The 27,030-nt window shown below is 38.6% G+C and overlaps 1 protein-coding gene across 7 annotated transcripts in view; it reads right to left on the bottom strand.

Annotated features, from left to right (window-relative positions):
- Positions 1-27,030, bottom strand: part of grip2b (glutamate receptor interacting protein 2b) — a 158,134-nt gene that overhangs the window by 55,727 nt on the left and 75,377 nt on the right. For 2 of the 7 annotated variants that reach the window (XM_058632045.1, XM_058632047.1), the window contains exon 1: positions 24,283-24,519. The exons of the other annotated variants lie outside the window; for them this stretch is intronic. In XM_058632045.1, coding sequence (XP_058488028.1) covers positions 24,283-24,337 — 55 coding nt within the window. In that variant the 5' untranslated portion in view covers positions 24,338-24,519. Of the gene's footprint in view, positions 1-24,282; positions 24,520-27,030 lie in introns of those variants that run through there. 7 annotated transcript variants of the gene reach the window in all.

Below are 27,030 nucleotides of genomic sequence, written 5' to 3'. Positions count from 1 at the left end.
GTCTGTGTTTGGGGGCCCACTGCCTATTCAGACACAAACTCTCAAACTGGTTACAGGACAAACCCACAGATGGGTATATAGAACACTGAGAGACAGAAATGGGTTAAAAATATAGCTCTTTTCTACAACTGCACCAGGCAGCTTCCAGGCATGTGAAACCACAAAGCCCAGGCATCACCATGAACAAGCAAATATGTTCTGTCAACATCGGGTAACATGATGGTTGAAGTAAAAGCCTAGTCTCCAGGCTTCTGTCTTTAACATGTGGAGGCTCAGCAGTGCTGTGTGTCACAAGTTTTTGTCCTGGGGAAAACAAATGTTTTCACATTTTCATGTGTCAGTGAAACATCTGAATTGAAGAGAACGCAGACACAAATGCTACCATCATGTTTTGTTATATATAATATAATTTGATATATGAAAGGAATATGTATTTCTAACTGCAATATGGCATAACACACATTGTGCATCCACCACATTTTAGGGACTTTAAACAATGTACCATAGGTCTATCAGCTATACCACCTATCTCCAATTAACCTGAACCCCAATCATGTCTCTGTGCATCTTTGGACTGTGGGAGTAAGGCCATAGCTACCCTTCGTTCACAGGCGTGATCATGGAAGCCCCTGATAGAAAGATCCCATTCAAACTGAGATTCAAACCAAGAAACCTGTTGGCATCATGAATTACCATAAGCATGGCTAAGTTAATGTAAACTCAGTGAATGGACAAAGACAAAAGAGCTTAAAGGACCAGTGTGTAGGATTAAGAGCCACTAAGGGAAGAAGTCTCAGATACCCTTTGTGACAGACACCAAGGAGGACTCCAGAGTACAATATCAGAGTGTCATTCTAAGGAAACACAAACACCACAGGACCTTTAGTTAAGCTACATGTTACCTCTTTATTTTGATAGCTCTCATGAAGTCTCATGGGCCCGACAGTAAAGTTTGCCGCAACCCTTAATCCAATCAGGAGCCAGAAAGAGGCAGTCCTCTCTGCTGATGAGGTTTAGGCGTTTTGATGGTAAATAAATGGACCGTGCACATGAAGGCCAACGGATGATGAGACGTTTACCATTTAGCAAGTGGAACATAAAATAAAAAAGCAAGCAATGAGAAGAATAAACTGATTGCATCAAGAGTAAGTGTTACATTTATACGCTCATGCTACAGTGGGTGGACACAAACATAAGCATCAGTACAGTCTAATGCAATCAGATGCAGTTTTTTTAGCAATTAACTATTTTTTTTAAATTTGCCGCTATTTGGCTTTGGCTTAAATAATGAAATTAAATAAAGTAGTGCACATCACAGAATTGTTATTATGGTTTACCACAAAGTTCCATTCGTCCAATGAAAGCTGCTGTCAGCAATGTTGTCTTACGGCAAAGCAGCCATTAGGATTCCTTCCTGATGCAATCAATCTGTTAATTCTTCAGTGTGTCCTTGGCAGAATTTTTTTTTAAATTTTGTATTCCACTTGCTAAAGTTATTTTCAATACCTGAAAGGTTTAACTTGCAGTCAGTTCCAAGGTTGCTGTCACCAACAGAAATGTCAAAAAGAAAATGAATTTAAAGGAAAAGGTATTTTTATTTTTCCCTGTGTCAACAGTGAAACGTCTGAAGTGAACGGTCCTGTGAGAGGAAGGATGTGGAAGTCTGCTCGCTCCAACTCCTGCTGTGTTATTTCCATCTCTCATCGACTAGAGAGCATGACCTCAAATTGTGTGCTAAAAATATATGTTTCTTTGGCTCTATTTTTCAAATTGAAACATCAGCAAAGAGTTGGACATCACATGTCACGTCAGGATTGTGCAGTTATATTCCGTTGGGAACATAAAATAAGTGTAGCTGCTGACTCTGGGGGCTTGTACTTAACAGTTGAGGAGAAATTTAAAGACAGATGTGATGAATGTTCAAAATCCAATGTTTTGTAAGTAAACCATCTTCAACAAATCCTTCACGGTTGAATCTCTGCTATGTCAGTTTACCAGTTTAACAATGATAATGGTTTAGTTCTCCTGGCTCCACATACAGGAGAGATCACCTGACTGAGTTTTAGAAGCTAAACAGATTTGTAACCTTTACAATTTCATCAGAAAAAATTAAATAATCCTACAGTATTCTCACATATCTCCTATATCTAAGCAAGAGTTCACCATGAAGGTACAGGTTTTATAAGCAAGGACAGTTGATGCCTGACACAGTGCTTTACTTTGCAAGATGTTTTTTAAATGTTGGTTTCTAGTTACATTTCCATAAATCTCTTTTAGTTAACAGCTTTCTAGCCATTATGGAGGTGCAAACATCTGTTCATAGAGTCAGTGAATTTTTGTGCTGACTGTATTAACCATTTGACATTGAATAAGTACTGACTTCCGAGTGTCTATCACTATCTGTACCATCAGGCTGCACAGGAACACTGAATGAATCATGTAATGAATCATCTATACACTTCCTCCATGTCTGTTCATTCATATTAGTATTTTCTCCATACCATTGATATTGTCTCTCTTTCTTACTATTCTCACCACCATTTTAGCCTTTGACAAACTGAAATTGAATTCACCCACAGCTGGGGATCATTTGTTTCTCCAGGTCAGGTCAAGATAATTAACTTCATCCCACCTGGCATGTCAAGTTGATTAAATTGAACCACAGAGGCTGATGGGAGCACACACACACACACACACACACACACACACGCACACACAGGTGTAAACTGACTAATGCTGACAGGTTCCAGCTCCTGACAGCTTCCTGCACAGTCAGTGAGGGGTTTCATTTTATTGGAGCTGTAATTTACTTGACAAATGGGGCAGGAGTTGTATGTATTTGGGCAGCTTGTTAACAATCAAAGATGTTACTGACACCAGTTAACAGAGGGGAGTCTCTTTTCACAAAGAACGGAAATGGTCTGAGCTACCACAGCCACACAGGCGAGACTAGAGTGACACAGACAGTTGTATCTCAACACAAACACACTACACATTCACCACTCATTCCCAAACCTGAGAATTCCAGAACCCATTTCAGAAAATCCTCTGCAGTCAACCAAATCCTTTAACCATAAGTCAGATCAACACACAGTTTTTCACATCCGCTCTTCTAAGAACACTACATAGGCATCCATTCTTTTGGACAGCCTAAACAAAGTGATATCGCTAATCTTAATCACCAGTTAATGCCTAACCTTAACTTTAAAATAAGTGCAATTCAAATCTTATCCCTGAACTTAATCAGTTTATCAGAAATAAGGCTTTGCCACATAATGGCCATGAAGAAAGATCCTAAATAGGCAACAAAAATAAGAATACTTTTTTTCTCACTACTTTGCTTTAGTACATCAGATTTTATAATTTATAATTGGTCACGAATGTGCTACAGTTATTTCAAGGTCAAATTAAAACTGAATATTAAATAAATAAATACATATTTTAATGATCTCTCGGTCCACCTGTAGTACCGTCACAGCCAACCAGGCTCCCACAACTAAAGGCAGAATCGCTGCACTAAATTCAATTAAATCGCACAGCAAGCTTGGACAAGGACACAAGAATAATTTGAATAATTTCACTTTCTTTTTAATTCAAATGCAGGCCTCTGTCTTATGCACTGCATGTAAATCGACTTCTTTTATCTGACTGCATTTTTAGCAACAGTAACAGTCTAAAACTAATTTTAAATGTGATATGACCTAATTTGTAAAATTATGTTTTTGAAAACTCTTAGCCCTCCATAACAGGAACATGAAGCTAAAGCATGTGTTCTCTCTCTTTCTTGCTCTCTCACTTCCTCCCTTGAATTTGAGTTTTACTTGTTTTACATATTAGTTAAAGATTGTTTTGTTTTTGTTCTTGCACAATGGCACAACCCAATTTGTCCATAGGCACAACTTTACATAATAGCAGACAGACACATAAATATGTGCATGCATGCTGCCACAGTTCATTTTCATCCTTTTGATAAATAGACAGACTAATACAAATGTGCACACATAAGAATAATGAATTCCTAATGAATTCTGCTAGACTTGATGAGGGTCGCGGACGCACACATACATCCACACACAGGGTTGCGAAGCAGTTAATGAAGCATGCTCGGTAAGATACATGGGGCTCATTATTCTCTGACTTTTTAAAATGCAGAGAAATTCTGAAATACATTGGTGTTCTCATTGGTATTTTTTTGTAATACTTAAAAGTCCTGGTTCATATGAACCCCCTGACCTTGTCTCCTGGACTACATAGGCCACTCTAGTTATGTCTCCAAAGCTCTAGTGGATAATTAAACCTAGGTCTTTGAATAAAGGTTTAACAGTGGTATAAATTATGTGAGGACAAATCTGGATTTACTGGTAGGCACTTTTCTAAGCCTCTTCCATTTACCTGCAGTCCCTGGAGTTATCAAATAGTAGTTTGTCCTTTAAATGCACAAACTGATTCTCTGAAACTCTTTATTAAACAGCAGACAATCTAAATGTGTGCTCTTACCTCTCTTGGACAGTAGTAGCTGTCAATATGGTCTTTAATTGCTAAAAAGACAATGTTAGCACTATGAAATAACATTGTTGTCTTTACTGAATTCTGTCTGAGAAACGTGTTTGCTCAGTGGGAGGAGAGCAGAGGGAAGGACTCACATGGGTTAAACAAATGCTGTTGGACTTGCTGTTTTATTTTATTTCTTTCTTCACTGCATTGGCTATTGTAACTGGGTTAAAGTAGACTTCACCAAACTTTTCTGTATAATTTATTTTAAAATTATTAAATTGGAGAAGTGCGCCAAGTGTCAAAAGCCATTTTTCATGTGTTTGTAATCAAACACATGAAAAATAGCACAACATTACTTAATAGATGCACATCAGTAAAAAAAAAACAACAACCCCAAAATAGATTATAATGTTACCATTGATGAAATTCAGCTGAATGCCTGTGTACTGTAGAAATCTAGAAATCAACATGATCGTCAGCATCGCATCTCTTTTTTTCAGCAGATTATTTGACTGGGTTGGATTATTTACCCCCAAGAAACCAAGAATTCATGGCAACAAACCATAATTCCTTTTAACGATTCTCCACAAATGTCTTAATAGAAAATAATAAATGGAAAGCATGGAGCCAAGTAATGAAATTGTGTTCTTACTAATATAATCCTTTCTGGGAAGCAGCTTGTGAAAATACTTTTTAACTATCATCCCTCAAGAAAAGTGGGTGTATTGACAATGAGTGGAACTGAGTGGCTCTGATTCTTTCACTATGTTTATATTAAAATGTTTGTAACCCCAATGTTCAACTCCTACTAACTGTTTATTAATCTGGGAATGTTATATTTCATCAGCCACTTCTCTGATTCAAGCAACACAACAAAACAACCCTGCAAAGTCTGTGGGCTGAAACAAATGAGGCTTTTCCACAATGTTAACAGCCTCATCCATAATGAGCAACAATGGGAAGAGAAGGTTTTATGCAAGGCCAACCTCAGATGGGGGAGCATTCTTTCATTAAGCTAATGTGGTGTAAGCGCATTCACCTCCGTGAGTCAGTAATGAACTCAAGTTAAAACAGTTTGTGTCCTCAGGGTCAGACTTGCCTTTGTTTTCCCTGTCATGTTGGATGTGCTCCCTGCTGCTTGGTGGCAGAGGCTAACCACGAAGGCGATGGAAGTGGAAGCAGCTGTGACAGGGGTTACTGAATGTCACTGCTTCATAACATAGTGATTTCGTGATTTCACCTAAACCAAGTAGACAGGTTGTATGCACTAACAAAAAAAAATCATAAATGACTTAAGTGTAGTCAGCTGACTTCCTTTCTTCTTTTCATTTTCAGACCTGAGAACAGTAAAACGTCAAAAACAACAAACATTCCCAAACAACTAAACTGGAAAACATTTTCAGAAAAAAAAAAAGAGTGGACATTGACCTGATCATCATGCAATGTGCATATCATGTCAATTTCATGTAGCCAACATTATACAAAACATTTTTCATTCCCTGGCTTGCTTTCCATAGCCCCTCCCACCCGATGAGCACAGACAAACAACTTCGCCAATTTCTCTGAAACAATCTGCCCATATTGACATGTTTTATTGCTTTTTTAGGTCAACTTTGCTGTTTATCAAAGTAGGGCAGAGTCAGAAAGTTGTATCTGTTCATAGTTACACTAGCTGAGTAAAGCCACTAAAGCAGGATGCCTTGGTTGGATGAGATTGTGTTCGAGTTTCCTCTTAGAAAAGATGTGAAGCTGCTTTGGGAAGCAAATTAAATCTCCTGGAATATCAAAGAGGTCTCTTCATAGCATCTTAGAGCTGTACACGCCAAGTGTCCTTACAGAGAAAATGGATCTGTTTGAGTACGTTTGAAGTTTTAAATTTCACAACGTGGCCTCAAGAAGACAAAGGCTTCCTTATACTGTCGGCTCAGCTTCTTTTATTCGAGTATTTGCAAACGAAAACCTCATATCTGCTTCTTCAAAAGAAAAACCTTCATGCATCTTTAAAGGAAGAAGCCATGTTTTGGGAGTCTCTCTGAATGTATGACTGTGCTCTGCTCTTTCCACTGACTCGGCTTCTCTGAATCATCTCAAAGCTGCAGCTCCATTAATGTAAAATAACATAATAATTCATCACCATCACTGCAAACGTGGAATTATGATGATGATTATTAGACAAAACACTTTCTTTAATCCACAATGATTGTGTTAGCACTTTATCTAAAGACAGGCAGGAACCTAGTTGTCACTTCTTGTCTTCTGCCCTTTTAACTTTTGTTTCCTCGAATTACCTTCGTTGTTCTCTCTAATATAAAAACCCACTCTCCTCCCCATCTTAATGATCATACCATCTTTTTTCTCTGCCATCAGGTTCACAGAGCTCATCATCCTCTCTCTCATATTCTCAACTTGTATTCATTCTTATTTTTTTTATAGTTAAAGTTTGTCTAACTATCCATCCATGTATCCATCTGTCCTCCCCCCTTGCACACTCACTCCTCATCCATCTATCACCTTCCTTTCTCACTAATGAGCTAAATGTCATCGGTCTCTGCTCCAGATATGTCAGAGTTCTACCTTGACACAATCAAACATTCATCACACACACACAAAGAGACACACACACACACACCTGTGTTCCCCACGTCACTCCGGCTTCTAGGGGGAGTTTGATCACCTGATCAGAAGCGTCACAAGAGCTTTATGTATGTTCAAAATAGCACGCTCCAGTGTTTCTACACTGGTGTTCAAACTAAAGAAAACTGTGATCACGCATTTAGATACAAAACTGTTTGTGAGGCAAGATGTTCAACACCAAGATTATGCAAATGTGGCAAAAGGGTATAAGGCACAATATTAACAGATGTATAAAGTCTATGATTACAATATAATAACTACATTTTACATTATTTTATTCACATTGTAACAGCAGTAAAGTTTAGACCCAAATGTGACTTGTTTTGTCTGAATGATTGATAAAAAGAAAAGCAATTCATTGATTTATTTATTCTTAAATCATTTAGCAAAAGCAGATATTGTGTCTCAATTTTTTGCCAAGATTTGACTTGTAATAAATTAAGTTCTCACGGTGAGTTACTGTCCCTGTAGAGTGACCTACATTATACATTTTTAAGAAACTAAACTGAAGTCAAGTTAAACAATGTTAGTTGTATCTAGGAATGGAGTGATGATTTCATCTCCAAAGCATATGAAAACAGAAGAGCTGGAAACACAAATCACTCGCCATATTAGGCAAAAGAGACGACAGCCCTGAAATCATCATGCCTTGCTCTTTCACCAGCATGGCTTCTTTAAACTGTTGTCTCCACTCCACAAGTCGTCTTTCAACTCAAAGGTTGTGGTGTCATGCCGATGTGTCCTTGGGCAAGACAATTAACCCTGTGTTGCTCCTGACAGCTGTGCCGGCAGCGCGTGAATGGGTGTGAAAGATGAGCGATAGAAAATGAGCTCTGAGTGGTCATCAAGACTAGAAAAGACCATTTACCATCAATATCATCCACCACTACAAGAAAACACAAGCTGCTTGATGCTGGACAGACACAATTTAAAGCTGTGGGGACACTGACGAGTAATTACATTGCAAGATACAGCATAGATATTGGAGTAGCTATAACGTGTATGCTATCTTTGCCAGTGCCCAAGCTACAGCACATGGAGCAACCTACTTCATTCAGATTAAAGCTGCTGTCACATAAATACTCGAGTTAAAATAGCTCTTAACATTGACATATACACTGATCAAGAGGGTTTCATTCCACAACACTTTAGACTGCCACAATGAGGCAGTTCTATCTGCCTGTAAGGAGAAGTGGAGGAGAACGCTAACAGCAGCACACATGAGGTTAGGTCAATATTAGCCAGAAGATGACATGACTCACAGCAGCTTTATCTTTGGCTGTTGGGAGTTTTTTTTTTTCTTGGCATCTGTAAATTAGCAAATGCATTTGTACTAGCCACAAATGGAACATTCTAAAATCTTATTATCACATGAACTATCTCAGTCTCAGGAGTCCGACACTATACGATACACAGCACATGACTACGCAGCAGCATTTTTTTTTTTTTATGATAAGAAACCAGAGTTCCACTTAGAGGCCGTCCTCGCTGCTTGTGGTTTTACGCCAGTAATGCAACTTTAAGAATGCATTACTACCATAAAAAAAAAACCACAATCCAACTCTGCCCTAACAAAGGAAATCACAGTCAAAGTTAAACAAAATGAAACAGTTAAATGTGAACCACAGACACCCACAAAGTGTATTGTATTGTAGCCCCTTTAATCGCGAGTTGATCCCAGTCTATAATGTGTGCTATTAATTCAGCTTAGCAATAAGACCGGGGGTTTGTAATTAGTGATAAGGATTAGGCCTTGAGGTAATTTATAGTCTGAGCAGAGAGATGTAAGACTATAGTGTTACTTCTTTTTTTCCATGTAGTCTTGTAAATATACATATTTAATAACTATAGACTAAAACAAGCAGGATTTGTTAAATTCACTCATATCTTTAAAAAAAAAAAAGCATAGCTACCATACGTTTATCAGGGCAAGTCAATTTAAATGTATGATCCTTGTTGCATAGAAAAAGAGACAGAAGTGTGAACTCAAATTGAATGTAACAGTGACATGAAGTAGCATAATCATCATTCTTGCACATGTACTTAATAGGCACTCGGGGAAAAAGGTTTTCAAAATGCCAAATGACAAAATGCATGCTGCACATTTAATATTATATCACAGCATCACAAGGAAAACCTAAAAGATGCACAAAGACATCTCAGAGACAGTGACATCTCTTCCACAGAGACTTGGAGGAACAGTTGTTGAGGAATGAAGAGCTAAAAGCATCCATTAGTATCAGCTGCTCAGTGAAACCATTGTCCAACTGTGCCGGACACTGAGAGATCTACGGATTTCTGAGATTCTGAAGCCACACAGGGCAGCATGTGAAAAACAGGAAAGCACATTAACAGAGAGCACACGCTGCTCAGCATCTTCAGTGTGCCGTGAAGCTGCCATCGATCAGCAGAGGGCACTGATGGTACAGGGAGTAGATAAAAGACAGATTACCAAAAAATGGGGAAAGATGGTGGAGGGGGAGAGGTTGAAAAGGAGAGGTGGGGACAAATTGAGAAAACTGAAGAGGGACAAAGCCTGGTTCTGTCTCAATTCTAAATCACTCAGATGCCAATAGAAACTTGATTCAGCTGATAACTTCTCCAAAAACTGCACTTTAATCACCATTTACACTGATTATCTACAGGCTCTATGACTGAGCAACACTGAGTTGTTGCATACAAGGGGACAGTGGTTTTTAACACTAAATGGTGGAGGATAAAGCAGTAGATAATGGATGGATGGATGGTTAATTCACTTATTGGACAAATTGAACATTTTGGCAAAAACATTTTGTTGCAGCAGTAACAATGGCTGCAGGATCAAGTTGTTCCTGCAATGCACGAGCACCCTGCAGTAAATCACCCAGTGTTAAAAAGAAAAAACACGGCTTGATGATGTGAGACACCAAGGCTCTTGCTCGACTCTTTGACTTAAATAAACCAACTCGTTTTAACAAAACGTGACTGATCCTATTACTGTATAAATACTAATATGCCTCTGATCTTCCCAGGCTGATCATCGCTTCACCCTCTGTAGCGACGGAGATAATTTAATGCGTCACATTAATTATTGTTTAAGAAATACAGATACTGTTGGATCACAATGCTGTAATGTGCCATTTATACACAGTAAAGCAGTCATAGCAGTGTTAAGATAACAGAAAAGAGTCCATTCAACTATTTATATTAAACGCAGTGTTGTGTTAACACAAGCAGAGTTCTGCTCCAGGTCCATCAGGTACCAATTTTAACACAAACTGATTGTATCTTGTTTTTCAACGCAGTATGCCTCTGTGGCAGGACACACTGGAAGACGCGTCAATAATTACTACACCCCCACGGAGTAGGAGTGAAGTATTGTTTTTAGTGGCTGTGTCCGTTTCCGCACTTGGCAATAATATGACCAACAGAGGGCGACAGAGGCTTGTTGCGTGAATGGGGTGAAGTCTGCCATCACTGATTGCCTTGTTCTTGCAATGTATCGTCGGAAAGTCAATATTTGTGCAGACATTCGAGTCTTTATCACAAATGTCATCTTGGCCGAAGGATTCCTTCTCTGAGAATCATGAATAACATAAGCAGTTTATCATAAAATATTTTCACCAAAAATCCCAAAATGTCAAGCTCATGGTGGCATTTGATGGAATGTGACAGGGTTTCATAAAACTTTCACATTGCACAGCCATTTTTATGTTTTCCTGCAATTTTAAAATAAATAAATAAATGCACATGAGCTCTACTCCCTCTTGCTCATTTGATGCTTCATTCCCGACTGAATAAATGACAGACTTCCCTTCAAAAAATACACTCTTTAAATTGTCTTGACGGCACACTACACTGACAGCTGCACAATACTATACCAACACATAAATTGTCATTTGATTCAATGTTATTTGATTCAATTTCATTTTACTTGATATTGAACAAAGGCAAACATGCGTTTTGTCTCATCTCGTTACATTACAAAGCTGGTTTTACCCTGGGGACAATTTCACATTACATCCAATATTCCACATATCAGCAGGTGATGATAATGTACCAGGATGCAACACCACAGGCAGGAGAGAAGAATGCTACGGGGATCTAAACATGATTTTAAATGTTTTATGAGGAAGGAAGACTCAAAGATTCCCACAGAAAACGCTCCACAGCAGACACTTTCATACTTTGACAGTGAAGGCAGAGAAGTGTTCCGACTTGACAGATTAAATTAATCTCTTCTTCCTGTGTCATCCATGTCCTCCGCTGTTTAAATCTGTGGTGAACTCTTGTTAAAATGCTTTTGGCATAAATGAAGATTGTAGTGTCAATCACGTCGCCACTGTTTTGGCATATTTCAGCAAAATTGTTGCACTGCAAAATGTAGTTGATAGCCCTGTAGCATGCCATACTGCATGAGATTATAAAAAAATGATCAGTTAATGTGACTATGTGGCTTTGCTTTAAATCTAGTTTGGAGTGCTGCAGGATGTATAGAATAATTGTGGGAGTTGACTTTTCATCTGACAGCTCCCACAGATAAAAGCAATGTTGTCAGCATGTGTGTGTAAGCTACTACTTATGCATCATGGCATTAAGAATAACATTCTGCATCAGTGTGTCTTTCAGGTTGAGTGTGTTTTATATTGCATGACACCATGAAGTGAGTTTTACACTACAGTGACTCTTTAAATTATACACCACTTCTGATGCCCAGTTTTCCACAGCAGTCACAAAGTCATGACTAGTCTGACATTATAATAATGGCATTAATTATAATCCCATTCACGTATAAAAGTGGAACTGTCAAAGGACTTTCCGTCGCAAAATTAGGCATTTCGTGACGGAGGATTTTATTTTATTTTTTTCCAGACAAGGCATATAGATCTTTCTCGGCTCAGGAAACTGAGGGAGAAAACGTGATCATTTGAAAATACTACCAGTTTATTTTAATACTAGAAACCAAATCGCTGAAGTATCCCTTTAAGCATGACTGTTTCTCATTTGAAAGGTACAGTTGATGGATTTGTTGCCCAATAATTGTATTATTACCATTACCACTTCTCAGCATAGAGTGCTTCAAGTTAGATCTGACAAAGAAAAACACGTCTGCACCTCTTGGCATTACATGAAGCTTTGACCGTCACTGGGCAATTCAGAGGGAGAGAGAGAGTGCTCTTACTGGTCGTTCCACTATACCTCAGAGCAATTGTTCAGAACCACGAACAACTCCCGATGGTGCAATAAAACTGAGAAGCAGGAAAGACTCTAAAAGAGCAAGTGTTAATATTGGTACTCTTGAACATGGGATTGCCTCAGATCATCTGTGGTGAATAAAGTATGTTGTGAATTCACCAGAAGGTGAAGTATTATAATAACATGATCAACAATCCCTTTATATTTCCACTGGTCCTGCATTTTATTGCATGTCTTGTCTGACTCCCTTTTAGACCTGTTTTCCTTTTTGTAGATAGTTTTCCATCATAGGCAGACTCTCTATAAATACTGCTTCTCTTTCTGTCTAAATCTCAACTTCCCTGCGGTTTGTAAATTTCTCCTGGTATGGGCCAGATTTCTGGAACCAGAGAGACGGTGCAGTAAATCAATGCGCTATCATGTCAAGACTGCAAAAAAACATTCATTCCAATCAAAGCAGTAGCTCCAGCTGCAATTGTAGAAACAAGTGAGCAAAGCTTTTCCTCGTATTCCTGCGTACTTGTTCTGTAATTCTTTTGATGTAGTCACAACACATGACATATGGGTAGATGAAAACAAAACAAAACTTGAATACAACAGCACCGCTAAAAAAAAGGCTGAGCCAGGACCCTGAGGGGGGGCAGTGGACAGATTAAAACTCGCTCCACCACCTTTCTGCCGTCACATTACAAGTTATGAAGGTGTCAGCAGCACTGAGTTACAGGAGTTCATCAAGGTGTCAGGTGTGTTTGTGTGCGAGACTGAAAGAGCTGTATGATACAGTGGCTGTAAAAAGAGCTTGGGGGCAGCGTGTTTGTTCTCAGTCAGGAAACAAACTTTTCACTAACAAAGATTTTCCAACATTTCACGAGGGTGAGAGAAAACACCTAGCCTAAATAAGCTGAAGGCTCCTGGGAGAGGTATAAAGTAAGGGTCTGTAAATAGTTCCTGAAACAACTCATAGTATTTGTTGAAATCCTCTTCACATCACAAAAGCCAACAATAAATATTGTTCAAATAGTCCCACAAATCATTTAATTCAGGACCACATGAAATGATTGGCTGGAATACTCCCAACATCTATTCTGCTACTACTGTTACTAATAAAATAAAGCCTATTACATTGAGGTTTAAAACAAAAACTCGTGTAGGGTGTATGAACTCTGACTAAACACTAAGCTTAATAATGATCACCAACCCTAACCATATCATGGCTAGGGTGAAAACTGTAAACAAACAAATACATACAAAACCGTTGTCAGATTTCTTAGTTGCAACTTATTAAAGTCATTTATAAATAATAATCAGTGTATATTGCTTAAATTAGCTGTAGGCTATACAATATAAACACACTTAGACATTAATTGTAAACAAATCATTTTAAATTAACATTAAAGAGTAATTAATATATCACTTTCAACATTCCTTACATTGAATTCATCAACTTACAACTCCGCTTCTATGATGTTTTACCAGAACAAACATTTCTGGGCAGCATGTGGCATGGCTGCTCTGTTTGTGGCCAAACAGGAAGAGACCCAGCAGGAAATGGCAACACCATATATAGGCTTTAACAGGAAGTGATGTCATGATTAAAAACAGTAAAAATGCTTAGTTTATACAACTATTAATTAGCGATAAAGCCAAAAAAAACAACTATGCAGTTACCATTTGGAAACATAAATCAACATTAACAAATTATCTACCAAAAGAAAAATACAAAAAAGTGCAATAAATGCCTCAAGAACAGCACATTTGCAGCACATTTCTAATGGCCAATACAAATATAAACACTGCATTAGTAACTGTCGGTATATAAAATATAGTTTTGTCTAGTCTAATGTAACCTCTACATGAAGCTAAAGCAGACATCACTCCAGGGAAACGCTACTCGTTTACTTCCAGCTTATACAAATGTAGTTTATTTGTATGCCACCTCACGGTTCAGAGCTTAACGGCGTGTTCAACCATAAACACGTCACCGGCTGAGGTCCATGCCGCAGTCGCACATGCAAATATAAACAAGACTTTTGTCCCAGTGCCAATTACAAACAAATAAAACAAGCTGTGTACAAATAGCAAACTGTTTTTTTTATCCAAGGCCTATGGTAGGAATTAAACTGAGCTTTGACAAATAAAATAAGTCTGAAATGGTGTTTCCTTCAGGCAAACACAAAGGCATCAGACCCAGAATTATAATTCAATATTTTGCCAGTGATGAGCAGCATAAAAAATAAATAAATAAGAATTTACATATGAACACAGTCTGAATGAAAAGTCCACAGCTGTGCAGATGCTCTACACAAAAAAATACAACATTATGGCTTAGGCAACTTTTTAGTTACAAACTTGAATCAAAACTAATATCAGAACTAGAATCAATGTTGTCAAATTGAACATACTGATTATATAATATAAGGGTTTTGTTCTCTTTGTCACACATTTACATTCACAGTATATACTGACACTGACACAAACAAGTCACACTCACATTCACACATAAGGTCAATTTAAAGTCTCAATTAATTTGACCACAATATTGTCAAGCAAATTCAACATGTGAATATGCAAAATCTACAAGCAGGGACAAGTATTTGAGGCCAGAAGCCCACTTTATTCTGTTTCAGGTTGACAAATCATGTTTGAACAGACCTCTGTTGATCTTGCGTAAACAATCCATGTGACGGGTGAAAGAGGTGGGTCATATTGACCAGAATGTGCCACCTAACAATTGTTTTATTTATCTAGTAATAGAGATCAGCCAAAGTATTGTTATTGTTTCCAAACTCCCAACACTATTCAAACATCTTGTGGTGCTTGTTGGACTGTGTTCAGCAAACAGGAGGCAGAAGTTTGGCTCAGATATATTCTCTCTAACCTGGAAGCCTCCTCATAATACAGGCCATGGACCCCAGAAACTAATTCATTTCAAGGCAATAAAGCCAATGAGTAACAACCTTTAGCTCAAGCCCCCTCAAGGAGCCCCAAAGCACAAGTAATATTAATAATGGATGGATTTGGTTTTATGTATTTCAGCTACAGTTGATTTCTACCTCATATATTCTATAATGTACAGTAAGTTCCACTGACCGAGCATCCTTTTAATTTACAGACTCACTAAATAAATGGCCATGCACATTACAGCTGGTTTGGAAACTTATCAAGTGACAGTTTCATTATTAGCCTCTTGTTCATGCTTGCGACCCTCCCGTCATGAACACAAGATGAAACAAATGAACGCTTCACAATCCTGCTGATCAGTGCAAAGATGCAGAGAGGAGATGTGGCGCACTGATGAAATCCCCATGAATGCGAGAGCAAGTCGACGGAAAATATAAAGCCAGAGCTGCTTGATTAGAGTCATAACTCTCCTCCAAGTGAGCAACACAAAGCCTCTGGGCTCAGCTCTGCAAAGCATGGCTTTAAATCCCGTTCAGCTCGATGGGTAAAACAAAGCACTAACATAAGGTTAGAAGTTCAACATCCATTGGAATGATCCAAAGTGAACAGGCTATACTTGGATCAAAAAGCAGCAAAATAATAGTTTTGGTTCAAAAAAACAACAGCCCTGTGACTTTTAAGCCTACATCATTAAATCTTTCAGGAATAGAGCTTGACAAAACTTGTTTTTGCTACATTCACCTCGATGTTTTACAACCCAAAAACCACAATATACAGTATTTCTTCCACAGATTCTCCCACAATTGTCACTTTGAGAGCCTTAAGTCTTCCACACTGCAGCAACTTTGCATCCTTATACTCATGTAACTGTATATTCACGGCTCATCCTTGCTGAACGTTTCCCTTGCTCCTCAAGCAGTAAATGAGATAAAAAGACATATACATACTAAATAATGATATGATATTTAGGGTCCCTAAAACACAATACAGATATTTGTTTCTTTTTTACACGTTATAAACTATATGTTAGAAGATCAGAATTATGAGGTAAAACTGTTTTTCTCCAGTCTTCTTTTCAAGATTGTTGTAGACCAAAATATGGCTTTATGATGCGCAGAAGCCATATTTAGCATAACTCAAAAGCTGTCACGATATAAAAACCCCTTGACATGCTTTCTCAGCGTTGGTTCACTTGTGAGTAAACGCACATGCTAATGTTATTGATATTGTTATAGATTCCAGTTTCTGCCTCCTCGGTACCGTTAGAGTTCATTAAAATGAGTGACACGTTTGGAAAAAGGCATCACACCTTCGATGCCTGTGGTTTTACTCTCTAGAGATTGAGGGTGGTCTTTACACAGTTGATTTTTCTTCACAGGCGAGAATTGGAAGTGCATATTTGACACAACAGCAAAACACGTTTACAGGCCAGCAGATTTTTCTCCGCTAATTTTTGTACAAATTCAAAGGTTGGACGAGAGTGCAAGTGCCCTCAGGCAAACTGCCGCTACATTATGCATTCCGAGTGCATCACAAATGGCGTCTCGTTCTCTCTACCCATATTTAACCTGCATGTTAATTTGTTCCAGGGAGAGAAGGTGGTGTCAAATCAGGACGTCCCTTGTACAGCCTGTTCAGATGGGGGTTACGCCATATGCCCAGAATCTCATCGGTTTGAAGGGAGAATGTGATGGGAGGCAGGAGGGGGTTTAAGAAAATTAAAGGCAGAATGTGGAAGCATTTCTTCTTACCAATGATAATTGGTAAACATGAAAAGTGTCATTTGAGTAATTAATCCTCTCAATAAGAAAGAAGCCCTTTGAGAATGATTTCACATGGATTGATTCCAGTGCAGCTGTTCTTAAGGTTGACTAATCAACACGGAGTGACTGAAATCAGTCCAATCGGGTCAGTTTATTCATCTGGGTGGGAAAGGCTTCACACATGCATGCACACACACATGCTTTATTCTGATTTGAGTTGTCACAGAAGCATGTCTACACTGTCCAGCATTCCATATTTAGCTCTGATGAAACATTTATCCATCACTATCTATGTGATCTGTTTATAATAGGGAGAAGCTGTTTTGAACACTGCATGTGATACGATCCACTGGTGACCACTACTATGTCCCTTTATGTGTACTAAAATGATGTGCACTTTCCCCCAAGGTGTGTACAGTGCACTGTATATAAAGTATGTATTTGTGTCATTTAGAATGAGAGACAGAGTGAAGCAGTGACTGAGAGTGGAGACATCTGTGGATTTCCCCCTGAGGGAAGGAGGCATCCCGCTTAGTTCTTCATCAGGTTCTTGGAACTTTGATGCTGGTCCTGCTGTTTCTTCTCATCCCTACTGCTACTGCCACTGAGACCAGATCTTCAAGGACAATTTTCTCCAACCTTTGATGCTACCTCTATTTGATGTTCTCAATTTACAACAAAAAAAATGTGCTATCAAGTTGGCAGAGCATTCTCTCTCTCTCTCTCTCTGTCTCGCCTGAGGACTTTTTTGTCAGCTGCCGTTTGGGTCAGTTTAACTGAAAGGCCAATCTGTTGCCACTTCTGCTGATACACACACACACACACACACACACACACACACACACACAAGGTCTAAACAGAAACACTATTAAATGTATTGAGATCTGTCAGCTTGCAGATCCAACTGTAGCAGCTTGCGTTCAAAAATAAAACAGACTGAATTAACAGGCACTTGATTATAAATAAGCTTACAATCAGAGGCCTTGGCAATCATGAAATAGTTAGGACAATGGAATGTGAGGACCTAATTTAAATCCTATATGTATGGTGTGACAAAACCAGTGGACTCATAGTGTTGCAGCATCCTCTACATGAAAACACAATCAAATGTGTGATAACACTTCAGCAAATCCTCTGACATTTGGTGTCAAACTGTGGTCTGAAGGCCATGGCCTCCAACATTCATGCCAATGTGTCCTTGGGCAAGACACTTAATCCCAAAATTGCTCCTGATGGCTGTGCTTGCAGCGTATGTCACTTGTAAGTTGCTTTGGATACGAGCATCTGCCACATAACTAAATGTAAATGTCCTACAACTGTAATGTTTCCCATGGGTTGTAGAGAAATATTAAAAATAAATAAATAATAATAATCTGGGAGATCAGGCTGAATTATAAATCACTCCCAGATGCAAATGTGCTGCATTGTTCCAGTCTCTGAGCTCTAACTTTGCTTGAGAATGTTAAATAAAAAGAGACCTTCCCTACATGGATCAATGAAGTATCATATTCTTTTTGCAGTAAGGTGCTATCCTGCCTATAGCCAGGCTGAGGAGACTAAAGATAACAACCGTGATGTTGTTTTTTTTATGTTGTATATTCCTACTTTAGTCACAACTAAAATTAGATGTTACCTAGCAACTGCTATTAAGATATGATATTTGTTTTGACCTAACACGGAGTAAATGTGCATGTAAGGCAATCAAAATGCTTTTTAAAAAAATGGTAAAAATATGTCATTAAGTTACCATGTATCCACTATTTTCAATGCCGAAAACATTAACTCACACCAATGGAACATTTGATCTTCTGTGCATCTGCTGGACTGAACACATCCAAGAACAAACTGTTCAAAGTTTGTACAAAGATTTCAAAAATAATATGATATTTTATAATAATGTCCTCATTATGGCAGGGGAAGAATGTGCATCATGTGCACATGCTGCAAAGTGTAAGTTTTAGGTTTCATACTCCTAAAGACAAGGTTAAGAACGTGTGTGTACTCTATAACGCATTCATCACCATGGGGAGTGACTGAAGGCCACAGATCAGCACCATGGAGAGCACCACAGGGAGAAAAGTGTGGAGGAGAATTTAGTTTTCAGCCGAGCTGCTTCAGTCTATTGGATCTCAGTCATCACCAGTGGAAACTTTTCACCTGCTCACACTCAGGAAGCCTCTGCTCAGAGGAAGGGATACAATCAAGCAGTTTCCACAGAGCAGCTGAAAAAGTGGAGCCATTCCAACAAAACACACAGGTTTTCCTTTTTCTACAGGGGGATTCAAGCACAGGCAATACCTCCTAAGTTCTTTAGTTAAGTTCCCAGTGCAGCAGCGTGGTTTGGATTTATTGAGCTTTTTTTAATTTATTTATTCACATTACTTATATGTTTCATGGATGTTGTGTCCTTATGATGTCATCTTTTTGTATTGTATTATATTTCTTTTCCACATGAGGGTCGCGGGGCCGCTAAATCTGACATAGGGTCAAAGGGGAAGAACACCCTGGACAGGTCACCAGTCCATCGCAGGGCAAACACACAATTAATGAACAACCATTTAGAGTGTCCACTTAACATCTGCATGTTGTTGGATGACGGCAGGAAACCTGAGAACCCAGACAAAACCCACGTGCACACAGGGAGGACATGCAAACTTCATACAAACCTATGATATGATACGACACGATATGATACGATATGGTATGATATGATATTACCAGCTGTTGATCAGCTGTTAAACTGTGATATATCTCCTTCAGACGCTTGAGATGAATCAGTTGGGTTGTGTTCTGCAGGGCGTGAGACTGGATTTCTGGATATGCCATGAGAGTTTAACTAACATCCAGCACCATCTAGGACTGAGCTGGCCTCTCTATTCTGTCCAGTCTCTTCATCAGCGGGGAAGATGCTGCTGCCCCTTGTTGACCACCCCACAATCAAAGGCTGATTCATCACAGAGTCATACGAGGTCAGCGTCCTTTATATCTTGTTTGTACCGCATCCAGCGATATTTTCTTCTCGTTAGCCTTGTCAAGCTTTTCCTCATCTAATGAAGATAGCTGAGTTAGCTCATAGCAATATATACAGCTTACTGTATCTGTATAAAGCCAATGTGAACATTAGCTGCACTTAATGCCTACACTGTTGGCAAAAGCAGGTTAAAATGTGTTTCACATAAATAAAAGTCACCTTCGCTTCATTTTAACGATATAGAGGTTTGCACTTGTGTATCTGTGATGTTGGCTATGTATGGCAAACTGTAAATGTTCATTTAGAGATCTCAATATCTATGATACTACAAGTTTTGAAGAGGCTTTGATGTTCCTAAAGTATCCATATTTTATAAAGAGATAAACATTGAGCAGTTGCTGCTTTCACTTAAGAGTTTAGGGCAGAAAGTAGGAGAAAAAGCCATCCTGGTGACCAAGGGAATAACATAGTCAAAGCAAGGGATGACTATAATTATTAGTTATTTTATGATGTTTCTATTACAATTAGACTGTGAAATCAGATTCATGATAACTATGACATGTTTGTGCCAAAAAGCTGTTTGTGTTAGATAATTATTTGAAATAATACTAGTAATTATGTGTTTCAAATTTCAAAAACCTTAACAATGATAAGAAAAATATATATATTTACCTTTTCTTCAAAGTTTATATTAAAGTACTTGTTAGATTCAAGAAAAGAAAAAAAGCATAACGCAGCACGCTTATTTAACTGTAGATAGTTAAAAGTTTACAGCAGCCCTGTGGAGAACTCTTATCTAACACATTCAGCAACACCTCTTGCACACTTCATGCCTGTGTGTGGAAATCCTGCATATAGACAATTTCCATTCAAGCCGCTTCAGCCTTATTTTAAATATGGATTTCATCCAGAACACTTTACTCCTTTTCAGCAGTTGTCTCCGCTCCCTGGGAGATGAGAACAATGCATTCAGAGAACAAACTACGTAAAGCCAAGGTGAAGAATTCTGCCACTCTTTTCAACCTCTGAAAATCGCTTACACAAAGAAAGCTTAAATGTGGGACTGTAAGATAATGGGGAAAAAAATAGGACTTTACTCTTTTCAAACGGTGACAACCTGGGGGTGACAGGGAACAGCAGGGCAGCTGGTGTGAGGTGTTTCAATGAAACATCAGTGTAAAACGCTGAACAAAAAGTGAAACAGCAATGATGTTTATTCATCCAGCTTCCACCCATAAAAAACACACACACACACACACACACACACACACACAATCTTGTCTGACTGTTAACAGGGTTTAATCACACATCAAGTTCACGCAGCTGTCCTTTAAGAACTCGACATAGACTTCCATTCATTTGAACGGACTGACTAAAGCCGTATCCCCAACCTTAACCATAACCACTCAAGGCCTAAACCTAACTTTAAACTCACCAAAATTCAAATCTCAGTCCAGCCAGTTCTTAAAAAAAAGAAGTATTCTGCCTCATTAGGACGAGGTACACATGACACACACACATGTACATAATGCACAGTTGCAAAGGATGTTGAACCTGAAACATATACACCCAGCTAACCTATTTACAGATGCCCCACCTCCCTCGAGAAATCAGACGCAGGTATATAGAACGCAAGCACACAAATGTGCTACAACACAAACAGTGAGTTGATTCACACAGAGTATCTGTGGAGTGAGAAAGGATCAGTACGTGAATGTAAAGAAAAGCAATTTCATTATTTGCAGGGTAAGGTTTGGTGGTTGTGCTTACAGTGCAGGACAATGTGTGTACAGCTACATTGAAAGTTAAAGTTTGATTCATACCTACAAGGTAGGATTTTTCACACATAGACTCAAGACTTGACCTGGGACCCATAGACGTACGTTTCAATCCATATTATCTTAAGACTAGTGGGTCCAAGCTGCATTTGGGTTATTGTGTAAAAACTGAGTGGATCCTAGAAGCCCTTGCCCTGGCCATGTCAGTCAGAAATGAACAGAGGTCAGATTTGTCTGGAATGAGCAGGTGATGCCATTTAGCCATAGCAGCAGCAACATGTAATAATTATAAAAGGGCAAAACGTTGTATGCTTCCAAACTGCAAAGCTAATTGCAAATGAATGGCATTTATCACCTGTCACTGTGACCTTTCATTACTGACCCAAGTTAGCTATGGTTCTATTTTCATCAGAAAATAATAATAACAACAAGGCAATCAGAGATGGCAGACTTCACCCCATTCACACAACAAGCCTCTGTCGGCCTCTGTTGGTCACATTGGCAAGTGCGGAAACACAAACAGACAGACAGACACACAGAGCCACTAAAAACAATACTTCACTCCCATTCTGTGGGGTGAAATAATAATAAAAAAAACTCTGGGTGTATTTTTTAAACTTTCTCCTAACTGTTATGCATCGCAGGTGTAGGCAAAAACGGCTCCTAAACAACACATTATATATATATATATATATATATATATATATATATATTATAATAACGGTTATAGTTTTAACAAACAGTGGCTCATACTGAGCAATTCCAGAGGACTGGACTAATATGGTCTAACAGAATCAAATCATATCCATCAAAAGCAACAACTGATCCCGTTTTTGTGCTGAAACAATAAAGGAAACACCACATTTACATAAGAGAGAAATAAACAAAGACTACAAATGCCTCAAAGAGCGTGAGCAGTGAGAGAACCTCGGCAGACTGAAACAATAAATACTAAAGAAGTACAAGCTCTAAGTGTTGTTTATTTCTGCAGTGAAGTTGCTCTTGCATGCATTTTTCATGTGAGACAATGATTATATAATAGTTTTTTGTTTGTTTGTTGCTAACTGCACATATTTATTTATTCATACATTGTATTTACCACATTTAAGTGCTGTCACACGCTCATCACTGGCTGCTGCTTGAAGTTACCACACAAATTAAGTTTTAGTTTAACAATTAAGTTCCAAATAAATAATACGATGAAATAAATAAACACAAAAACGTTCTCCGTGAAAAAGAGTCATTATTTTCATATAATAAGTCATAAAATTTCATGAACTGGCACTGATTCAGCCAGTTACTGAGCTCAACACCCGCACATCCACCCACACACACACAAAGCACATGCAGGACACTATACTTCAGTATTCAAGAGTTGGCTCAAAAAATCTTATTCAATCTTACTCAAGATGTAAGATTTCCTCTTAAAGGGCAAGAAAATCCTGGCACCAAATATTTTAAAGAACCCTGTACAACCATTTAAAACACAGCACATTAAAACATATTACAACATATTTTAAAAGCCTAAAGAAACAACAACAACTAGGAGGTTGAAAAGCCCTGGGCTTCAAAATTAGGAAAAGTAATTGCACATATTTGCATTAAATAGACTCAGAAAAATATAATTCACCTCATCATTATGTGTGTGTCTTAAATGGAGGCGAACTCAGAAATCACAGCAGCTTTGCTCCAGCAAAAAGTCAGCAGGATGTAATAACATACTAATAATAATGATTCAGGATCATTATTTTCAGAGTGTCCGGGCATCTGCCTCACCATTAGTTGTGATGGTTCACTTATATTTGGCTCACTTTTAGCATGTCATAACATTCCATTAAAAGCAAAAGTTGTTGTATGAACAGTAAAAGGCCCCACAGACATTAAGTGTTTGTTCTGCTTCACTTCAACAACTCCATCAATTCCCTCCCGGACCAGAACCAGATCTCCACCAATGAGATGCTTAAACGAGATCTAAAGAAATTCCGAAGAAGATCACATTCACGCAAAACAATCAAGTCCTCCAGAAATAAAGAAAAACCAACTTGTTGATTTGAAACTGACTAGCTTCACTCCCCAGGAGGAAAACTTAAAGTGTCTCATATTTCTCCTCACAGCAGCTGAGACATCGCGGAAATCACATTAACTCAGGAGAAGATGATCTTATTTCACTCTCAACACAAGCCACAGTCAGAATGTGAGCAGCTTCTTCGGGACATTCAGTCTGGTTTTTTTTTATTATTTTAAAAACATTTTTTAAAGAAGTCCCACAGAAACAAAGTGCAAGTTACAAAAAGTGGAAGAGGAGAAGGAGGAGCAAGAGAAGAAAGTATACCATGCTTTCCTCTAAAACGCAAAGAACAAACATAAAAACACGTACAACAGGAGATGCACACACATAAAACCTACACACACACACACACACACACAGATGCAGATACAAACTATGCACACACATAAACAGCCAAATGTAGTAAACATCAAACACATCTAAGACGGATCAAACAAACATCAAAAACACACACACAGCATCACACTCCTGACACCGCAGCACACCAGCACACAGTACCCTTGTTTCGGTGTTTGATGACCCCTAAGCGGCACTTAAGCGAAACCGAGAACATCCTCTCTCCCTCCTTCCTCGTCTTCCTCCTCAGTCTGACATAGTAAGGCGTGAAAAGGATGGAGAGAGAAAGAATGAGAGAAAAAAGGGAAGAGAGAGAGAGACGAGGGAGAGCAAGCCAGTCCTTTTCTCTTCCAGGGGAAAGTGATCACACAGCCACCCCCCCTCCTTCTATCTTTCACCTCCGTCTCTCACTCTTGTTGTTCACTCTCTCCCTCTATCTCTTTGTGTGTGGGAAGTAGTATAAAATTAAGCTCCTTCCTTCCTTCACTCTCTGTCTCTCTCTCTTCCTCCTCTCTTCTTCCTTGCTCATATTCGTTATGTGTGATTCCTGTGATCTCTCTTGGTGTTACTTCCTTTTCTTTCCCTTCCTCTATTCCCCCCCCCTCTCTCTCCTGTCATTTTATACATCATACATGATTTTGTCCAGATATTCATGGTTCTCAGAGTTTAAAGGCTTCTGACACTGCTTCACCATTTCTGGTCTAATTGAACGATCTTGGCATCTACAGTTGAATCTAAATTTCAGCCAGCACTGTAAGCAAGTTAAAACTAAGTGATTTATCAGATGGAAATTCAGAACATAATTAGTCCTGGGAACAAACGGAATACGGCTCCAAATGATGTGTCTTGTGTACAGAACCACTTGCATGGGGAGATTCATGGTTGCATAGACGTTATACTTGCAACATACACTTTAAAGTATGTAGTAAGTGTCAGTAATATTAACATCAGGTATTTTGGCAGTTGACTTCCTGTCTTCTTCCATTTTCCAGCTACAGGAATATAAAAACAGAAATGTTTTGTTTCATTTTAACCTCAGTAACAGTAAATACATGCCTTATCTCTTCCTCCCTCTCTGGTCTCTGTCTTTTACTGACTCTTCCTGCCCCCTTTTCTTTCCCTCTCCCTTTGTTGCCGTCTCATTCTTTATCATCCCCAAAAATAATCTCCTTACTTGCTCTTTTTCCCCCTCAAGTCAACCTCTCATCTTCTGTCAAGCTCCAATTTCTTACTATCTGTGTGTCATGAGAGGTTTGGAGTTAAGGGTTTAGCTATAACAAAAATGATAGAGTGATCAAAGCACCATGTGTCATGGGCTCAGCTGCAGAAAAGACTAATAGAAAGATGAGGAGGTGAAAGAGACAGAGAGGGGGAGGCATGTTGGAACTGTAGCGGGGAACAGAGGAAGGAGCGGGTAGGTGGATGAGAAAACAGCAAAATTGGACAATACATATAAAAAAGGAGGAAGAAAAAGAGATTGAGGGAATAAGGATTGTGATCGAGTGGAGGCTGGAAGTTGAGAAGAAAGAAAAAAGACGGGAAAAGAGAGAAAGATGGAATGGGAAGAGGGCGAAAGAGAAGCACAAAATAAAGCAGCTGAATTGTGGTGTTTTCGGAGGGGCGATAGATTGCAGCTCACAGAAGATAGAACGAAAAAGGACAGATGAGAGGTGGAGAAGAAAAGGAGGAGGGAGGAAGAATGAAAGTGTATGTGGAGAGCGTCACAATTAATGGGACATAAAAGGAAAGGCGAAACAAAATATATTATGGTTTCCAAAAAATGAATAAATAATAAATAAATAAATAAAATCAGCACACCCATAAACTACTCTGTGGCTCAGAGTGTTGGCGTTCTTGTGAGGATGCAGCAGGGTTTGGAATACAAGACTGAAGGAGTCAGCAGAGTGTGTACACTGAATGGAGCGACACCCACACATAGCAGCACACTATTTTAGGTACACTACGTCAATTTTCGAGCCCGTTTTGTAAATTCAGAAATGTTATTTGCAGGGTATGACACTTTATTCCACTACTCCTGCGTATGCAGACATCAAGATTGAAGCATTTGTTCATAAAAGTGCATTTATCCCCACATAAAAATACTTTTTATATAGAGTTGAGGATTCATTTTGATGTTTGTTTTTCATTGTTTAAAATCACATGGATAATCAAATCTTCTGGGTGTCTATAAAATTCGCAACAGCAATTTAGTTTATTAGCTTTTGAACAATCCCCATTAAAGGTCCAGTTTGTAACATAAAGGAGGATTTATTAGCAGAAGCTAAACAGACTACCCATAAACGTGTAAGTGTATTATCACTATGACATAATGGTTTTCATAGTCTTAGAATAAGCCATTCATATGCACTACCTCATGCAATGACCTCGCTTTATGGAGGCCAACATAGTGCTCTGCCATATTTCTAAAAAAGAAAACTGCAGCCAGAGCTTATAAAGCAGAAGCTTATAATGCAAATGAAGAAAAATGGCTCCACCCTCGTAAACACGATGCATACACCTTAAAGAAATCCAACTTTAAAACATTTGTAATTACGGGAAGCTCATAAGCTGATGGAGAACTTGTCACATTTGTTGAGAACCACATCCTTCCTGCTATGTGAAGGCCATAGATCCCTGACATGCTTGGGAAGCGCAGTTTGCTGCAGTTGGCAATTTCACGATTCAAGGTTACTAATTCCTATACACACTGGGTCTATAAAGCTGCTGACAGTGAAATATGCTAATAAAATGTGTTAATTATCTCTAAATTCCAACAGCTTTCACTGATGTTTGAATAGTGACACGGGCCTCAGTTTAAAATACTCATTCTAGGATATTTCTTTAAGTATTCTACACTTAACCAAATCTAGAAGTACTGCTTAACTGTTTTTTTCAGATGAAGGACACAAC

This window comes from Solea solea, chromosome 6, assembly GCF_958295425.1.
Source record: "Solea solea chromosome 6, fSolSol10.1, whole genome shotgun sequence".
NCBI classification, from domain to species: Eukaryota; Metazoa; Chordata; class Actinopteri; order Pleuronectiformes; family Soleidae; genus Solea; species Solea solea.
This window is presented reverse-complemented; position numbering and strand designations above follow the sequence as displayed.